Here is a 19,989-nt window from a genome sequence, read left to right as displayed (position 1 = left end):
TTGTTGGTTGGTGAGGAACATGGTTGTGGACAGAGTGTTTGAAATCTGCATTAAGTATGCATGTGCATGGGGCGTGCAAACCCCCTGCGCCACCACAGCACGCCCCACGTTTGGAGGCCTTAGTCCTCGACGCGGGTTCGATTCCCGGCGACCTTTACCCCTCTTCTCACCCTCTTTCCTGTCTGAGCCACTAGCGCCGCAAAAACTCTTCGGAGAAGGAAAAGAAAAAAAAAAAGAAAAAGTGTGAATGCTTATGCACAGAGTGACAAAGCTGACTCTGAAGGACACCTGAGATTTCCAGGAAAATGCCACTTCATTCTGTCATACACAAACCATAATACCTTAGTACTGAGGGATAAAAATTTCATTTTACTCAAAGATAAACCTATAAAAAGTGAAATCTGAAAAGCTAAACATTTTGCGTTGTAATAGGTTGTTTTTTCTGGTATGGTTAAAAAAAATATTCCCCCATTTTGAACTAGATTTGGACATTATTATGTAGCATGCAACACTGATGTAAGGATTTTATCAGTGATCTGTATTCTGGATGTGTCTGGCAGTACATCATTACTGTCGTCTGATCTATCTAAAATTTCATTCCGGTTGTATTCAAACCAGATTCGAACCCGCTAGTTTTGATAATTAGTACACTGTGTATATATTTTTTCAGAAATTAATATATGTAAATAAAACAAAAAACTGCATTAAGTGAAAATGTATGTTTATTAATTCAGAGAGCAGAAAAAGTAAAATTCATTGCAATTATACAATCAGCCAGAGTCATTGCAAAGTAAATCAGAAGACGTTCAGAAAACTGAAATTGATCTGATTTTTGCCATTGATGCAAATGTTACTTTTAGAATTATGAATTAATTTCTGTTAAACTTTGGCAAGTAAGCACATGCCACCTTAGATCAAATAAAATAAAGGGATTTACATCATTGTACATCAATTAGAAGATGGTTTAACCAATAAATTACTTTTTTTTATAGTCAGGTGCCAAATATTTCATCTTATTTATAAGTTCTTCAAATACTTAAATCCTCAAACAAATAAATTGAAAAAACTCCTAGTTTTTCAACATAAATATTGAAATATTTTCATTTAAAATGGATAAGAACCTTTTTCTAATTAGTAACCATACATTATAACAAAGCTCTTAAAAACTGTCTATAATGTTCCAGCAGTAAGTGAAATCACACATGTAAAATCAACAATGACAAAGGGAGGCACTCAACCTGAAGACAGCTCTAAACTACTTTAAAGGCTACATTTCCTTATCAAAAGGAGACTGAAACTGCAGCCCTTTTGTTTTTTATTGAAGCAGATCTTTCACTGTAATCTCTAAAGTTACAAGAAAGAAGAAAAATAACAAAACCATCCACCTCTGGCATAAAATACAGACAAAAGGACATTACTGACTCTTCACTTCCAAAAAGATACTTTTGCTACAAATATCACATCTAATATTTTAAATTCACTCTGAGCTTGGCTAAAAATCATTGTCTGCTTTATAGCAATGTTCCAGTTTTAGGTTATATAACAGACTGATAACAGAAGTGGCAAAAAGCAGAGAGATGAATAGTCACAAAGTACATCTATCCTACAAAGACATTTCCATAGAAGCTCTCACATGGAGGCTTTTTGTCTCCTCCTTCGTCAACGTATTCTGGGAAGTGTGCCCCAATGCAGACATTGACAGCATTCCTCACCTCTGCAGACAGGGACCTAGTTTTTTGAGCATGCTCTTTCAGAGCCTCCTGGATTAGCTGCAAACACATTCAAACGGTGATTATTAAATTGCATTGAAAGAATAGTTCAGGACCTTGACATGGGGTTGTGCTAAAAGTTTCTGCAGAAACAAATTATCTTCAGTTAGTGTAAATTTAAAATGGGGCACTAAAGATAGCCCGAGAGGAACCAACGTGGATGTTTTAAATCAATTATTTTAAGAAACAAAATCAACCAGGCTGTTCTTTATTTAGCAGATAAGCTTTATTTACTTTTTTTTGACAGGTTTTATCCCATTTTCTTCAAGCAGCCTCTGAAACATGGGAATTGTATGTGGGTGAGCTGACCTGACCCTGCTGCAGAAAATCATACATGACACTTCCAACTCTGTGCTTCACAGTTGGCCTAATGCTCTGTCAATGTTATGATGTCCAGTTAAAAAGTCTTTGCCTTTAACAAACTTTATTTTTGCCTGCTTGTTTTTGCTCTTTGCATATTACCCATGAAATTTAAGATTCATTCATTACTTATTTTTAGAAGGATGCATTTCCATATAAACACAAGCAAAGGTTTGCTGTAGGTTCCGTAATGACCTTTCAGAGTTATTGGAGACTTCTTGTAGCATAATCTTATTTGTTTGCGTTGTGAGATGAGGGCTATTCTCTCCAGTGGAATGTCTCAAATTCTTCTGAGACATTTTTAGATCCCATGTCGGACTCAAGTTGCTACAGGCCTTTTTTTCTGTGAGTCTTGATCAGTTTTTGACAATATTTTGTAATCCTGTGAACCTGATTTGACATGCCGACTCATGCCCACTCCGAGTACAAATAAATTAGGTTTGGTCATTTTATACGCACTGAAAATTACATCTTACAGAATTTTGGGGAGGGATTTTTGTTTTTACTCTTCCTATTCGATTTTTTTTTTGCATTGATAATGGTAATAAAAATGTGTCAAGAACTGATTATAAAAAGAATTTTGACTCCATTAAAATGAAAAATAACACAGCTGTAATAAAAGGATAAACTCTCATGGAGCGCACTCTAATCCTCCCTTTGTTTATTTGCACTTTCACTTCCACCCACCGCTTCTCATAACATCAGAATTTACATTTGTAGGCTAATACTATTGTTGAGACCCACCATCCATCTGGCCTTTATACGTCAATGTCTAAAATCTCGCACCTCTTTTCTCAACATTGGCTGCCAAAATTCCTCCCATTCAAAGGGAACCATTGCAACAAGAAGAGGTTTGACATCATTTGCAGCTGTGGGAGTTTGCTCAGCTGTTTTTATTTTGTCACTTATTCTGGATGTGTCAAACTGACACATTCACTAGAAGCACTAAGTACAGATTAGTAATAGCATATTTTATGGATTTTTTTAAGGAACCATTAGGATCTGTAGGTAAAAGCACACAATTTATGGTAGGTGTTTAACTGTGGCTGAACTTTAGGAAATAATAAAATACAGTGAGCAACATGGATTATTTGTTTTTTTTTTAAGAAATAGATATCTAAGTAGTGGTCCATGTTGGTCCCTATACCCCTAAATAAAAATTGCAGACAATTTCCTTCAGAAGTCACCTAAAGTTATTGAAAAGTATTCATATCTCTTGAGTATTTCTATGTGCTACCATAGCAACCACAGACACCACTCCATTGTATGAGGATTTTTATCAAAACAAAATACGAAATTATTGTGAGGTCTAGATAAAATAAAATTAAAATCAGAGGTATTTGCCATAAAATCAGAGGTAATACAAGTTTTTTTAAAACCCCAGGCTACAACACTGTAAAACATGTCAAGTTCGAAATGAAAACTAAATAATGCCAAGACACAACCTGAGTTCAATCCGTGCTAACAAGTTTAGAAATAGTCAGGACAATTTACAACTATAAGTTCACCATTAAAAACTTCATAAAGTACCTAACTTAAGTGTTTATATTAAACAGATTTAAGACTGGAGTGAAGGTTCCTTTCCCAGGTTAGCATCCCAAAACATACAACCAGAGATTATATCACAGTACATTTATAATACCCTGTCAGTCCAAACCTAAACGCAACATGAAATCTGTCACATGAATAGTCAATTGATGTCCACTGACAGCACCTATCTAATGTTTGGAGTATTTGCTCAGTGATAATGGGCAAAAATTTCAGTCTGTTCTTCTGTTTCTTCCTTTAGTCTCTTCTTTCCAATTCATATTATAGGCATTGTTCTAGAACATAAAATTCTAATAAAATAGAAGCTTGTGCTTGCAGCATGATAAAATGTGAAAAAAACTTGATAAGGCATGGATACTTTTCTGAAAGGAAGTAGTCATCCCTAGTTCAGTTCCATTGTTCTGTGGAAAATCCTGAGCCTCTTGATGTCAGTGTGTGTACCTGATTAGTCATTCCCTTGACTTCCTCCAGGGTAGCAGCTTGTTTCTTCATCAGAGCCTCTTGTTGTGGACTGAAGTCTGGAGACTGTAAAACAGCAAAGCACAAAACGTCTTCCATTGATTTGTGGTTTTCACACTGCATGGACAGGTTTGAGTATGTTTGTGTATGTAGTGTGAGGGATATACAGAATAGTTGTTTTGTCTGCAAGTAGTTTATCTGCTCATGTTTCTTCCTGAGAGTGTATGTGCACATCCCCACGGGATGTAACCTGAGAGAGAGGATCGATACAGTTAAGTCGCCGGTTTGGTACTGCTCAGTAAGATTGCTCAGCCCTTGCACTCCAGCACTCAATACTGTGCCACTGCTGATTAGACAAGCGATAGTGATGTAAATAGTCGTGGTAATTAACGGATAAATCCTGATTACGTTGATCAGCTTCAACTGCAATGTGACCAGAAGGTGTGGGAGGTTGAGCGAGGGTTTTCAATTGAGTCAATTGTTGGAGCGCCCAGTAAAAGGACCTGGTCATTAACCTAGATGCATCAGATCTAAATCCTGGTGAGCTGATAGAGGAACAAGAGCAGAGCTGTGTGACTCATTGACCACACATGCATTAACTCATTCCCTGTGAGCAGCTTCTGAGTAATGGCCAAGCCTGGCCTATGGTTGGGGTCTGCTGCACTTTATTCAAAAGGTGAAAAGAGTCTGCTGGAGAATAAGATCTTACTGTGGATTGACAAGATACACAGATTCTTTCATGCGTGGGAGTATTTACGCAGAAATGTGTGCATGTGTTCCTGAAAGCAACATGTGGGAGTATGGAATGTGAACATGTTTGCTTCAACATGCCTCGGGTAAAATTTCTTCCATGTTTGATTCAAATATGCAAGCACTTCATAGTCACAAATTGGAAAATAATAATCTGTTCAATGCACCAATATAGATGAGCAGAAAATAGTTATTTTAAATGTTTAATAGTCCAGACATCAAATGAGGTCTTAGACTGAAGTGCTTCAACCTTATCGAAGGTCTAGTAAACCAAAAGGTTTGTCCCAAATTGGACAAATTAGAAAAAGTACAGCGATGGTGGTGTAATGCTGTGAGGTTTGTTTTCTTTGCCCTCTTTGGGCATTTAGTGCAGATTAAGCATCTGTAGCCGCCACTGCCTCAGAACGGAGCATCTTTGGGATTTACATCATGGATGTGCAGTCAAGAAAATCTGCATCAACTACGTAAAATCATCATGTCAATATACGTATATATTTAACATGGTATATTTAACACCTGGTTGAATATATTCCACAACAAAATGAGGTCATTTCTCAAGGTAAAAAGGTGTCAAATGCAGTACTAGCATGATGTACCTAATAAATTTGCAGATTAGTATACATATTACAATGCATTTACAGTAAAACTGTTACATAGCTGATTACTTACAGCAGCATCAGACTGGCTGGTCTCATCCAGCATCTCAGTGCTCATGGCCCTTTTCAGCCTAAATGAGGATAAAATAAAAGAGATTACCTCTGCAATCAAAAAGAAACTGCACTTTATATAATCCAGTTTCTAGGAATGAGTTGTTTGTTATTGCTTAAGTTCTCATTTCTTTTCATTTTTACATGCCAAAACTAATACACTATGAAGAAAAAGAAAAAGCAATTAAGACCATGAACTTACTTTGACTTTTCTGTGGAGGAACATTTTTGAGCTTTCTTCTTTTCTTTGGCTTCACTATGGACAAAAATAAAAAGAAGGAATGTGAAAAAGTAACTTTCTAAGCAATCTTTAAACAAGAGTTGCAGGTCTGAGTGTTTCTGGTGTGACCTTATCAGAGTTGCTTTTGCGTCCCTGCTGTTGTTTAAATACCTGTTGGATTGTAACTGTCCTGAACTAACCATCTGCCCATTGGGGACTTTGGACAACACACACCTAACACCATAAGCCAGCCAAGGACATTGGAAGACCCGCCTGCTGAGGTGATTCATTCAGCATTCAACATATTCTCTTTGCCAAATGTCAAGTTTTTCACCTCAGATGACACATGCACACGCAGACAGTCACACTGAAGCCTCAGGATAAGGATTAGACTCAAAGAGACTCAGCAAAGCCTTCTTGATGTGTGCATCATGTCACAGCAGTTTTGCATGTGTGACCGTACCTCTCCAGGGTCTTCAGCTCAACGGTGTGTCTCTCCATGGCCATCTCCAAAAGCTTAGCAAGTCTCTGTTGCAGCAGAACAAAGAAGTGGTACAGTCTTTGTCAGTATGTAGGCCTAAATGAGACATAAGTGGCTTTAAATAACAAAGTTCTGATGTTTAAACTGGTTACTTATGAAAAATGAGCTTTAACAGAGTCATAATATTGTCTGACTGAGCCACTGTGCCCTTAGATAGACTGACGATTTGGAAAGAGAACCTTAGCCTGATACATAACAAAAGTCCTTTTTAATACCTTTTCTCATGATCCCAGAAACAACAAAGAGAGGTAAAATTAGCTGTTCAGGGCGAGGAAATGAGTGAGAGGTTGTTAGATATGAGAGGAGCTTTAATAGAAACTTATTCAGAGTCTAATTTTAAGAGCCTCCCTATAATAATTGAATAACAGAATAATTGGTTCAAATGTCTTGATATAATCTAATAGAGCAAAAATAACCCCCTTATGTCTATGGTCTAAAATGGCTAATGGACAGCTTTGTGCTTTTTGGGACAAATAAAGAAGCACAAAGTTGAACAATAAAGTAATATTACTTTGCATGGCTATATCAGGCTGTCTTCAGTTTAAATGCAATCATGCTTAGAATATCTTCCATTTAATAATTCATTTCAGGTTGATATGTAAATACGTCTTTAAAAGGAGATTGCTCATTTTTCCTTTCAATCACCATCCACTGATGTAATGAACAAGGAAGGGTTAATGAGGTAAAATTAGTAATGAGCCTCAAATGAGCGTGATACAGAGCTAAGAGCACACAGGCACTGAAATGAAGCATCCAGATCCAAAATGTCCATGGCTCATCGAAAGGTTGTAGCAATCAGTCTTTTTGAATTTGAATAAAAGACCAGTTTTACCCTGAAATGAAAACCTTGCTTTCATTTTGGCCTTTTGACCAGATGATAAGCATGTGAGGTAAAAGAGAGAGAAACATCAGCTAAAATATTGTGTCTGTAGTATGACACAAAATCTATATAGAATCTTTTTAAACAACAATTGATGGAGAATTGCATTATAGAGTTTGAAAAACAGATTGTATTTATTTAAAGCTTTACATCATGACTTTGATAAACTGTGTTAAAACCATAATTGAGTGAGTTCCTGTCATGGGGTGGGGATTGCAATACTTCTAGGTGTCATCAGCATAAAGATAAAACTTTGGACAGTATTAATTTAAAAAATAGAATAAAATGAAGTGATGCTGGTACTGAACCTTGAGGTATTTAGAAGTTGGGTTCTGTCAATCAAATACTAAGCTATATATTAGCAATATATGGTTCATGAGTCCAGTACTTCAAGAAATCAATAAAGAGGGCATCAAATTGTTGGGCAGTGACATATTATTATTAATAAATTTAACAGCTGCTGCCATTTTAGCATATTTTTTTTCTAACATGGAAATTTGACGTAAGTTTCCTTATATATCATTATCCTTTTTTTTTTTTTTTTTTTTTTTACAAATTATTTATTCATGACAACTTTGGAAACTTTTGATGTGTACACAGTGGAGTAGCTATCTTTGTCTACTAACTGTTGAGCCTGAATTGAGATTTTCTTTGTTCTTCTCGTGCTAACGTCTTTTTTATTCCACTCTGAACTTACATCTCGTGAGTTCTCATGTTTGTCACGTGTGCTTCTGTTTTTAAAACCACTGTCTCAGAGTGCTCGGTTTGGTACAGGGTGAGTCACCTTAAAAGCACTTCCAAAGCCTTTCTGATGCCATATAAATAAAAAGCTTGGTGTCCATCTTGGCTAACAGAAATCCCTCCGCTGCATGCGCATGCTCTTGTACAAGCAGAAGATAAAAACGATAATAAAAAAAAATCTTTCAAAGCTTTCACGTGCCGCAGGCTGCAAGCACTAAGACTGAGACACTGTTTGCTTCATTTTAAATGTAATTCTCAAACTGCAGTCCCTTAGTAAAGTTTTCACACCCTTGAAGTGTTTCAGAATTTTTCACATTACAATCACAAATCTCAATGTATTTTATTTCAATTGTGTCTTATTGAGAAAAATGATTTATAAAACTATGCATCTTTTTCCACCTCATAATTATACATTGCTTTGTTATTTTCCATTCCAAATAAATAATAATTATAAAACACATGACCGCTTTTGCAGAGGATGGTATAAACTCTGACTCGCCTCAGTAGCACACTGCTCTTTCTTTTTCTTCGTCTGATCACATTGTTCCGTCCACAGAGCTTGTAGCTCAGTTTGCATTTTGTCCTTCTGCTCCTGAACTCGTTCTTTCTTCACACTGTTGTCAGAAGAGTTGTCTCCTCCCCTGGTGGAACACAACAAAGCAAAGCATATTTGTGAAGAAGGAGTTAATAAGAGCACAGCTTGCCAAGGCTGATTCTTTGGGCGTAAAAAGTACTGCAGGCAAAACTCATTTGGTGACATTATGCATCATTTAATATTCAGCTCGGAAGCGATGTTAGTTGCAGAACATTATGCACCCATCCAAAAATAATCTTGCTAATGACCTTGACAAAAAAACAACAGCAACACCTTCCTTAGTAGGTCAGTGCAAATATGATTCAATATTCAGGAAGGGGAACAGTTTTGGTGCTTGGACAACACAAATTAGTGAACCAATCGATCCCTGAACACATAGGCATCATCAACATTTGCTTTTCTCAAACATTCTGTTGTTTTTCATTTGAAAAAAATAAAATAAAATATCCACATACTCTTTCTTCTTCAGTGAACCCTTCTTCTTGATAGCCTTGAATGAGTCGGAGTATTTCTGGATCAGATCTTCTGCTTTTTTCTGATATTTCTTTTCAGCGTCTTTCATCTCTTTTTCCTGACGCTTGATGACCTTCAAATAGTTCTTGTGCTGTGTGAGTTGCTCAACAGTCACAGTGCAAGGCTCTGCAGCAGAACGAGAGAGCAAAAAGGCGCAGGAATCTTTTCAGAGCATAATAAAATGTATTCAACATTTATGTTTTGTGTTTCCGAAAGCTTTATTAACAGCGTGGTAAGAGGAGGGAACATGTGATTGATGCAGCACATGAAACTTTGTTACCTTCACTACTAGAGGGCGACTGAGATGAGTCACTTGATCCTGCCGATTCTGACGGCAAGCTGGACAGGGACACAGATGTGTCCTCTGCAGGAGCATCTTCTCCAGGAGCCGATGCAGATGAATCTTCTTTATCGTCATTCTTAGGGTTTGCATCACATGCTGCCTCTGACTTTGGGTCCACTTCTTTCTCAGCTTTAACCTCCTCAGTGGTTGCAGGAGCTCCAGGAGGAGATTGAGATTCAGGATTTCCTGCATCTGGCTCATCATCTTTAGCAGGAGTGGCATCAGGGGTTTGAGACTGCTCAGGCTGTGCTTTAGTTTCTTCTCCACCGGTTTCAGAAGGAGATTGACTGGTACTTTCATTGGATGCAGCCTTTTCTGAAAAAGTGAAAGAATCATAAATCAGAAAGTGGTCATAGAATGATCAAAATCAGAGGCTATTACCTTCAGCAGGGGCCTCATTTTCCTTTGCCTTTTCTGCAGGGGGTTGAGCCGCAAGAGGCAACTCATAGGGGGAGATGTAGTCAGATGATGACTGCAGGGGTTAGAAAACAGAACGTGAACAAACCAGCAGAGGAACAGAATCTCTGCTGTTGGATGTTTTCATAGTAAATCAAATAAGATAATCTTACCGTTTTAGGGGTCTTTGAGGTCTTGTCTGCTCCCTTTGTTGGGTTAAATAAGTCTTCTGTGAAATCTGAGGAAGGAATGAAACACCAATGTTCTTATTCACTGGGATATGCTATGCCCCAGTGAATGAGAATATAATCGAAAAGTTTAAAAAGTGAAACATTATACAGATAAAAAAAAGAGGCTTTGATATAGAATTGTTAGCTTATTGTTATATGCACTACATTCTTTGTTAGAAATAATTATGCAAAAGTTCCTCCATCATCACAAGCTGCCATGGAAATGATCAGCCTGTGTCTTTGTGGAGGGGCGAAGGAAGTATCCCACTGTCCATTTAACCCTTTTGATTCTCTGTGATTCTAGGAATGGCAATGAATTATTGTGATTAAAGTGGGTGTTGGTATTTTTAGCATGCGTTTGCCAGCTCCAAGTTCTACTGGAAAATAAAATCAGCATTTTCAAAGCTTTTCAAGTTTCTAACATGACTGCCCATGTCGTCACTGATGATGCAAACTTTGCACTGAACCTCAGCACTTCCTCTAGACTCTAGGATCCTAATTTACAAATAAAATGCAAAATTTCTTTTCACCTTTAACAATGACCTGAGTTTTAGAGATTGTCTGCTAGTTATATTTCCTATAATTGTATGGACCACAACATTCCTATAACAGCATAATTCTGTACTTATAATTTTTTAGAAAAACGTGTTAAATTTTTTTAGAAGCTGATAATCAAAATTACTACAAAATGTAAGCTTCAGATGTATTACTTTGAATATGAAAAATATACAGGCCTAATGAATTATTTTATAAAAACATTTTCCATGATATGACAGTTTATTGACATGCAGTATTCTCTATTGTGTTTCTCGTTGTTCGCAGTTACATTGATGTCAGATTTTAACATTCTAATTTGGAAACAGAACAAAAAGCCAAGTACCTGCAAAGGCAGCGGGGATGTAGTCCTTGACCTCTATGTATACAAAGAGAGCAGGCAGAGTGAGAGGCATGTTGCTCTCACTGCGCAGACAGATGTGATGGAAGCCTGCAGGGCACAAATAAAAATTGTGATTTAAAAAAAAAAACACAGCAACCCCTTTTGAACTAAGAGCAGCCTCAGCAGCTCATGTTCACTGACCTGACTGGATGGCATCGATGGGGATTATTCTGTGTCCCACAAATTTCCCATTCTCTTCATGAACAACGATTCTTAAAGAAGCCATTTCTGGAAGCAAGATCTATAAATAACACACATTCAGTCTGAGAGCTGAGCTGCACGTTTTACTCTTTGGAGCCATCTTGCTGTTCCTACCTTCTCAAAAACAAAAGGCTCCTCATTCCACACCGGGTTAATGGCGTTGGGCGTGGTGGACCACTTGGTGCGATATTTCTTCTTGGGATCTCCTGGCAACCCAATCACTTCCACTTCAACCCCGGTTTTCACACTCTTTTCAGAAAGAAACTGTCCTGAATAGATCTGTTGGGACAGGTGCATGAGATCCAATAAAACACAGGTACAATCTGAATTATGGGATTGATGATTGATGCTGTGCCCATGCATGCTGATGAGCGAGTGGATATAAAACCAGGTGAGGCTTTCTGTCATGCAGGGTCTGATAAAATACCAGGAAAACAATATCAGCTGGAAGCAGATATTGTCCTCTGAAACCAAACAAAACATGAGCACTCTTCCCAGAACTACAGAGGCTAATTTGGTGCTCAAATCAGAGTACACAAAAACAACCATTGTTTGTTTTTCTCTTTAAGCCAGGCATAAAGAGAAATTTAAGAAGTTTTGAACCTGCCTTTATGGTTAATGTGCTTGCCACTACTGTGTCAATCCTGTCACAGAAAGGGTCAAACTTTTTGTCACTGCGGCGCATTACATCGTGTTTGAGGAGGTAACCCGTTCTGCCATTGAATTCAAACAAGGCCATGTTCAGCTGCATGGGGAAATCTGAAAATACACAGAAGCAAGACCCAATTACGCCACCTCGCTTCAGCTTCAGGAGCAACAGTGAGCCGCACTGGGGATGCAGATAACAGCAGAGGTCAGTATAGCTCAAAAGAGGTACAACACTGACCTCCAGTGGTGAATAAATGAAAATCTGTGAGTTTATCGGTAACGTAAAAAACTATGTAAATCTACCCATTGTTTGATAGTTGAGGGCCACCATTTGACAGCCTACATTCCAAAAAGGCTGAGGGCTGTAGTTGGAAGAATCCATTCTTGTTCCTTTGGGGTAAATTCTGCTCATCTGTCTCTTGTTGTATCTACGAAATAAGGTTTAGGAAGTACATGTTCAAGTTTCTTAATTCGTTCTTTTTGTAATAAACCTGTTTTTTTTCCCAGATTATTATTTTTTAAGTGCAGGAGTTCTTTTTAAAGGATACTCAACAAATTCAACAGCAGACTTGGAAATCATTGCCTCGCCTTTGGTTTCCACAAAAGATGAGATGGCATAGCTCTTGTTTTTCTCTGAAGAAAAAAGAAAATAGCAGGAGAAAAAAAAATCTGACTTTGAAAGAACCGACAAAAATGCATTTGTGTCATATGATGAGCTGATGTAATACTTTTGGCATTTTCAAAAGAGATGAATTTGTTGGGCTGGATGTAGTTGACTATGGATGACATCGCCTCATATGCAGTCACTTCCTGTCCAGCCGTGCCCTGTTGGGGAGTTGACAGGAAGTTAACTGATGTCTGGATTCTACAAGGAGAAATTTAGTACTTCACCTCATCTGATGTCTTCATTTTCTCCTCATCCTGTTCTTCAGTATCTTCTTGCTCCTCGTTGTCTTCTGTAGCAACCTCTCCTTCAGCTTCAAATACACAATTATAATATCAATACATTGTGAACATCTGAACCTGGACTGTATTCAGTATTTTGTTACACTGGATTTTTAGAGTGGACCTTGGTTTTCCTGGGTGGGAGCTGCTGGGTTGCTTGCGTCCTGGGAGGAGGGGTTTGGATCCTGGGTGGGTTCGGCTGCAGCAGTCTCTTCGGTGACGACAGCAGCAGTCTGGTCTGCGGCGACTGCACTGGTTTTCTTGGTCTGGGCTGGTTTTTCGTGGCTGCCCTTCTTGTTCTTGATGAGGATCTTGCCCATGAGTTCAGATGGGCTGGGGATCTGCTGGCCTGGCTTCAGCTTGATACAAGACATAGGGAGCAAACAACTTCAAGAAAACTTTTCAAGTTGAAATATTAAAATATTTGTCTTTTTCAAGATAATTACATAATTATACGGATATTTCTTCTTTTAATTACACAGAGTTTCTGTATGATAACACATTTTTGCATCTAATATATCAAAGAGGGTTTGTTTAAAAATGTCTTATAGAATAAATCACAACTTAATCTACTATTTGACATAAAGCTTACAGGGTATTTTTCCAGAGGCTCTGACAGCAGAGCATCACCAAACAGGGTTTTGCAGTAGTTCGCCATTTTCTCTTGCTGTTTAACCCTAAAAACAAACCAGAAAAACACACAAATCTGGATATAAAGGTCCAAATATGCTGCTATTATGTTCCATAATTTGCCTTTTTTTCTTAAAAAAATAAAAAATAAAATAAGAAAGGCAAATTATTAACAATAAAAAAGATCTTAAAAGAAAGCTTACGAGTCAACATGGTTCTCAAATGAGAGAACGACAGGATATTTTGAGGTTTTGAATGCACTCTCAGCAATGGCCTCTATCACATCCTGTGGATGACACAAAGTATAAATAAGTATTGATCTATGTATGTATTTATCAGAAGTCTTCTTGCTCGACACGACATCTGTAATTATCTTGAAATAACTCTACTTTCCTCGAACCTACACAGAATTTATTGGCTACTTTCTGGTGATTTCCAGAATGTCTAATTTATATTCCTTTTTTCTCATTTTATAGAAATGAGGAAAAGTAAGCCTTTTCTCATTTCTACCCAAAATTTCCATGTAACCTTCTTGGAATTTATGGGTTAATTCAGAAAAATGGAAGTTACCTGATTTAAGAGGTTGTATTATGTATTGTTCTTGATTTATGTAAAAGCATAAATTCAGTGTTAGAAGCCTCATGTTATTTCCAAATAGTATGAATCTCGGTTTGTCGAACAACGGTCTCAAAGTCTTCAAAAACACAATGAATGCTGAAGTTGTTTCAATGCTGAGCACCACTCTTAAACTTAAATAAACTAAACCAAGCCACACTTGGGCCCCTCAGTCTCTGCAGCTGTCCTTAAAAGGAAGTGTTGAGTTAAGAGGATATCGCCTGCCTTCCTTTATGTGTTTGTCTTTTACTGTGAACTCTGAAAGGGTTTCTGCCATTTAGCTCATTTTAAAGAAGCGAGTCAGCATGAATTAAAGACCACATTTCTTATGTGTTTTAAGAGAATATTGTTTTTGTTGCACATTTTTGAGAATTCACGTTTAGTGCAAAGACCGTCCATCGCCCAAATGATGCCAGCAACATCTGAAATTACCTTGAAAAGGATCTCGGTGCACATGGTGAAGCCATGGGTGATGATGGGCTCTTCATCAGGAGGCTTTCCTTTCCAGCAGTCCAGCTCCAGACATCTGCATCCAGACAGCAGACACTGACGGTACATCTCTGGAGACGATACGCCAGAGAACTGACCAGCTAAGCAGAAAGAGGGAAAAAAATCATATGTTAAAGTTTGCAAATGCATTCACTTATTTAGAGTTTAAATGGAACATAGGGAAGGAAATCTATTAATGAAAAAAATGTGAGGACCAAGTAGTAGAATTAAAGATTTGCTCCATTGATTTTAGGGCTGAAGTCAGGTCAGTGTTTTACCTGTTAGGTATGTGTTGTGGGAGGACTTGATGAAGTAGTGGGGTATCGGTTGGGTCATGTCCTGACACTTTGCCAGCTTGTCCTGCATGACTACTGATGTCTCTGGGCCCATCAGGAAGAACAGAAAACCTTCTGGAGAGATCAGACCTGCGGATTGATAGAAAAACAATTACAGCAAAAATTCAATTGTATCGATGAAGCAAGAAGTTGATCCTCTGTGAGCTTTTACCTCTGTTGGAGTTGGTGGTGAGGGGTTCATACTTGTCAATCAAGGCCTTGATCTGGTCTTGCCGTAGACGTGGAAACAGTTCCTCATTAAACCGAGAGTCCCGCTGCTTTTCATTCAGGAACTTGGTGAAATTTTCCTTTGTCATGGTAGGTTTGGTGGAGCTGGAGTGCAGAGTGAAACAATGAACCTCATGGTGCTCAACCTTTTCACAGTCCACTATCCCCCAGTTGTTAGGCTGGACAGTACTGAGAAAAGCCAAAAGCCAGACCAGAATAATTTTATCTTTTTTCTTCAAAAATCAATGACATGACCTACTATGAAGTGAAGATCTCAAAGATTTCTGGTCTGGGACAGAGATTTGTCAGGAAGGTCTTGAAGGCAGCTTCGGTAAATACATCAGGTTTGATGGTGTCATACTGAAACAAATTAGATTTTCATGTCACATTTTGTTTAAAAAGAAAAAGAGTTGGACATAGACTGAAACTTGGATGGATTAAACAAGGTATTTTTTGATTTCTGACCTTTCCTTTGGGGAGGTGAGCTGAAGCTAAAGCACTCTCAACTCTCTTCTTATCAGCAGGGAACATTTTGTAGATGCTTTGGGAAGCACAACCAATATATTAGGCAATATTATAGACATGCACACACAGTGCAAACTGTGAGATAGTTATACCATAACCTACTTCTTCACTGGGATTTTGCCATCCTTGTTGGTCTGAAGAGAAATGCGGATGTATCTGAAATTGATTTAATGAAATTTTGATTAGAATGCCCAGTGCAAGTAAAGATAAAGCTCAGTCTTATGCAGTAGCTATTTTTATTTACATCTAACCATTGTCACGTTAAGTTCACTTACATTTTCTCCAGGAAAACTTGTCTGCATGCATTAGTTCTTGCTGCATTGTATGCTATTGCAAGAATGTCATCTGCCCAGTTCTTTGAACAGAAAAATACAGAGAGTATTGAATAATATTAAAAGTAATTGAGACAGGAGAGTTACAGTGCTTATTGATGTTTGGTTTTTTTTTTTTACATTTTATCATGCTAAGAACAAAAAACTTGCATGTATTTCATTGAGAATATGCATACCAAACATTTGGAGAGAAAAAAATATTAAATGGAAACCATGGATCATTTGGTTTCTACTTCCTAGTAAAGCACTTGCAATCTTGTGTTGGGATGCCAGACAGAACCAATGAAATACATTGAAGTTTATGTTTGTGACATGTGAAAATGTTTTGCCTTGCAAAATTGTGAGTACTTTAGCAAGGCTTTGCCATTAGTGTAGGCAGGATTATAAAAATACACACTTTCACCACTAGATGGCGTGAATATGGCAGCAGTTCAGGACATTATGGTAAATGTTGTATTTGAATGAAGAACATTTGTAATTTTATTTTAGCTGATTAAATATAAATGATGGCGCCACAAAGTCTAATAAAGCTAAAAAGGAAGCTGTGAGTGCCTTATTAAAGGGAAAGCAGCGGATTATTGCATAATGGCAGACGGCTTCCGTCTGTGTTTAAGTCATTTCAGGGAACAAGCGACAGAAAGACTCATGCTGGGGTTTATTTTTACCTGAGTCACTTTTTCTTTTGAGGCAAAGAAGTTATGGTAGGTCAGATTCACCATGTCTGGGCCTGAGACGATTGTCAGTGTTTTGGCAAGGTGGTTGCTGTCGGGGAAGTCCAGGTTGAAGACATTGCGCACTTTTGGATGCTGTAATAAGACAAAAGTGCCATCGAAATTTGATTGGTCTTAATGTCATTTATTTAGTTGTTAGCTGTTGAGCTTGAATTTCAAATTAGATTTTTTATTTATTTTTTTTACCCATTTAAATGAAGACAATTTTGAAACAGCACACAGTGGATATCTGGAAGACTCACCTTTGCAAACAAATGTGGTAAGCAGAATATGCAAACACATGTACAGGCACTTTGAAATCCTTACAAGCACACACACACAGACAGAGACTCAATCTCAAATAGGGGCTCACACACAACACGTCACAACACACTGGAAAAAGCTATTCCATGTTTTAGGTGGGACCTTCCAAGGCCTCTCCACAATCAATCATTTTGGTTCCTCTCCCTGCTGATGCAGAAATGACGTCAGCCTTGGAGCAGCTTCCCAAATGCTCCTTGGGGGCCAAATAGGAAGATGTACATCCGTCTGCACCCTGACTGAAATTATGCAGCTCTCTCAGCTCTCAGGGGAAACACATTTCCCTCTCAGTGAGGCATGACGATGGACGGCTGCATGTTGCAACTCAGTGGGGGCCTTCGAGAACTAGAAATGAACTGCAACTAACTGGCAGCTTTCGGCTCAAAAAAAGGAAAAGAAAAAAACAAGCCCAATCCCAGAGGACACAGATCATGAGTTAGTCAGATTGTACTTCCGTCTCTTTGTGCACCGGTGCCTCTGTGTGTTTCGTCTGGAGTTGGGCAGAAAGCCTCGTGTGCTTGTCCCCTGGTGTTTTTTGCAATGCAAATATGATTCTCAAATTAATGGGCAAACTAAGGGCTTAACACCATATTTGCATGCATGCAGAGATTCCTATACAAGAAACAACTTTTATTTGACTAAATTCCAAAGAAACTGCAGATTATTAAATAATTTAATAAAGTAATTAAGTAATACTTACCTTGGGAAGTTTTGCATATTTTCCTGTCCTTGTGTCCCTGATTGTGGCTACATCCAGGAACGTTGTCTCCTAGAAACAAGAGTCAGAATCATATCTTGCTGTGATCTCTTCATATCAGCACTGGGCCAAACACAGATTTAGATACTACAACAAAATCAATGGGATTTACTTCGTCTATGGGAAGATTATCTATTTGTGCTTTCTTAAAGTAACATGAAACAACATGTTGTTATTCTGTCGAGCCATATATTAAAGCCTCACATGTTTTTTTTCTTAATGTTTTGACCTTAATGAGAAAAACTGACGATGTAAAAAAAACAACAACAAAAAAAACAAAGGGATCACAGTCCAGCCACACGTCAGCACTAATCAATAGCTGCCTAGGAGGGAAGGAGGCCAAAGGAGCTGTGAGTTATCTCACAGCCTTCACAGATCAGAATCACTTACATTTTACTCACCGTCTGAATCTGGGATGCACTCACCTGCCTTTCAAATGTGAGCAGATACTCTGTCTAATACAATTCAATGCATCAGCTCTACAACAAAATCCACCTACATGAAGGTCACATTTTAAAATAATTCTCAGCTTTCTGAACACTGCGATCCAGCTGTGAGCTGCTTGCAATCGCAGCTTGCCAACTTTAAAGCTTGGATACAAAAAGAGTAAATAAATACTGTGTAATTAAGCTGAAAGGTTTTTTAAGATGCGGCCATTTGGATTGCATTAATAGCCTTTTCTATAACACTAATCTCAAAGGCTTAATGACTGAATCTTGCTTGCCATTTCAGTCACTAAAAAATTGATTACCTTGCTTTGGTTTGTCCAGTAGACATAAAAACCTTTCGGATCCATCTTCATGGTGACGGGAACAGTCTTTGTTGTGTCCTTGGAAGAGACAGGGGAATTGGCTTTCACACAAATTAAATGTGTATCGATTTTAAACAATCCACTTGTTGCAGTGCACATTCACCTGTACCAGACTTTGAGTTAAGCGATGAACTAATTTTCAGATGTAAGCCAGTTTCCTTCCTTACTAAAATGTTCACTCACCTCCGACCACTTGGTAAACCGTTCTCCTTTCACCAGATAGTCTTTGACCTCTGGATGGTCAAGGAAGTATCTTTTCTTATTCATTCTGTCCCTCGAGCCCAAAACTAAAGCTTAAATAAAAACTGAATATCCACCATACTTATACCCACTAACTATCTTACCACTCCATCTGCATCCAAAAGATGCACTGCTGGAGTTCATCCCACCTGACTAGAGTCGGGACACACCCTAAGTCAATATGCATTGCAAATTTAGTCAGGGAAGACACATAGCAAAGCGAAAGGTGAAGCCAAACATCCTGTGATTTAGTGACTTACAGTCCAACAAAAAGGTGTGGTTAACAAGTGATTGAACATAATATTTTTGAAACAATATTTTATTGTTTCATCAGAAAATATGTTTCTAATGCAACAACACCGACATTGATCATTTTATTTTGTAGGCTTCTTATGACTGACAAACTGTTGACAAATGTTAAATTGTATTATTTTAATTACCATTTTGAACATTTAGTTCTTTACCAAAAAATATTTTTCCTTTTTCCAGTAATTTGTAGACCAGCTTTAACCTCAGACAGATGTATTTAAATGTGTGTATTTGAATTACACACAAGACTAAAATTATTAATGGATAGATCACCACTGAATTTAAGTTCATAGTTCTCTTTTAAATAATCTTTAGTTCAAGTATAAAGTTTAGTTTAATTTTATAGAGCAATATGTCTTTTTTATGTAAATGAAAACACTAATTTGTCCATGAACATTAATAAAATGTATTGCCATTCTACAACTCTATGGAAAAAGTGCTGATGCTGTCATCTGCCACCTCACCAGTGAGAGAGACCATGTTTGAAACTATTTTATTTGAGTGAAACTCTAAACAACTTTTGCGACAGCAGCTGAAATAAGTGGAAAAATGGTTTTCATGTAGTTTGAGACAACTGACCCCTAAATAAATAATCCGAAGAGACACTTTTACACATGAAAACATGTTTTCTTCACATTTCTTTATTCACTTTATATCTTTTGAAGATTTGCATTGGTGACATTATTCTTTTTAACTCTTCACCTACTTTGATTGTTGTTTTGCTTCAAACTTAATTTCAATAACATTTATCAGATTTTTTTTTTTTTTTTTGTAAAATTTCCCTCCACAACCATTTAGAATCATTTCCCTGATTTATTACTGCAGGTTGGATGCTGGTTTCTGTTTTGACAAAGGATCCCCAGGTATTTGGATACCATTCAAATGAAGCTCCTGGCTGTGCAAT

At 37.7% G+C, this 19,989-nt stretch overlaps 1 protein-coding gene across 1 annotated transcript; it reads right to left on the bottom strand.

Annotated features, from left to right (window-relative positions):
* Positions 1-704: 704 nt before the first annotated feature.
* Positions 705-18,880, bottom strand: plcb2 (phospholipase C, beta 2). Its single transcript, XM_055038890.1, has 32 exons — positions 18,720-18,880; positions 18,477-18,554; positions 17,669-17,737; positions 16,603-16,743; positions 15,881-15,960; positions 15,708-15,761; positions 15,546-15,621; positions 15,340-15,440; positions 15,025-15,185; positions 14,796-14,942; positions 14,461-14,618; positions 13,617-13,699; positions 13,376-13,460; positions 12,908-13,142; positions 12,730-12,815; positions 12,567-12,663; positions 12,387-12,471; positions 12,142-12,266; positions 11,798-11,949; positions 11,305-11,469; positions 11,131-11,230; positions 10,933-11,037; positions 9,996-10,060; positions 9,808-9,898; positions 9,364-9,741; positions 9,026-9,209; positions 8,475-8,616; positions 6,277-6,341; positions 5,796-5,849; positions 5,556-5,613; positions 4,119-4,202; positions 705-1,769 (listed from the first exon to the last, which is right to left on the bottom strand). The coding sequence occupies exons 1-32, from the start codon at positions 18,801-18,803 to the stop codon at positions 1,599-1,601; spliced, it is 3,759 nt and encodes a 1,252-aa protein (XP_054894865.1). The 5' UTR covers positions 18,804-18,880; the 3' UTR covers positions 705-1,598.
* Positions 18,881-19,989: the final 1,109 nt, after the last annotated feature.

The sequence above is a fragment of the Poeciliopsis prolifica genome, unplaced genomic scaffold (genome assembly GCF_027474105.1).
Source record: "Poeciliopsis prolifica strain line A6 unplaced genomic scaffold, Auburn_PproV2 SCAFFOLD013, whole genome shotgun sequence".
NCBI classification, from domain to species: domain Eukaryota; kingdom Metazoa; phylum Chordata; class Actinopteri; order Cyprinodontiformes; family Poeciliidae; genus Poeciliopsis; species Poeciliopsis prolifica.
This window is presented reverse-complemented; position numbering and strand designations above follow the sequence as displayed.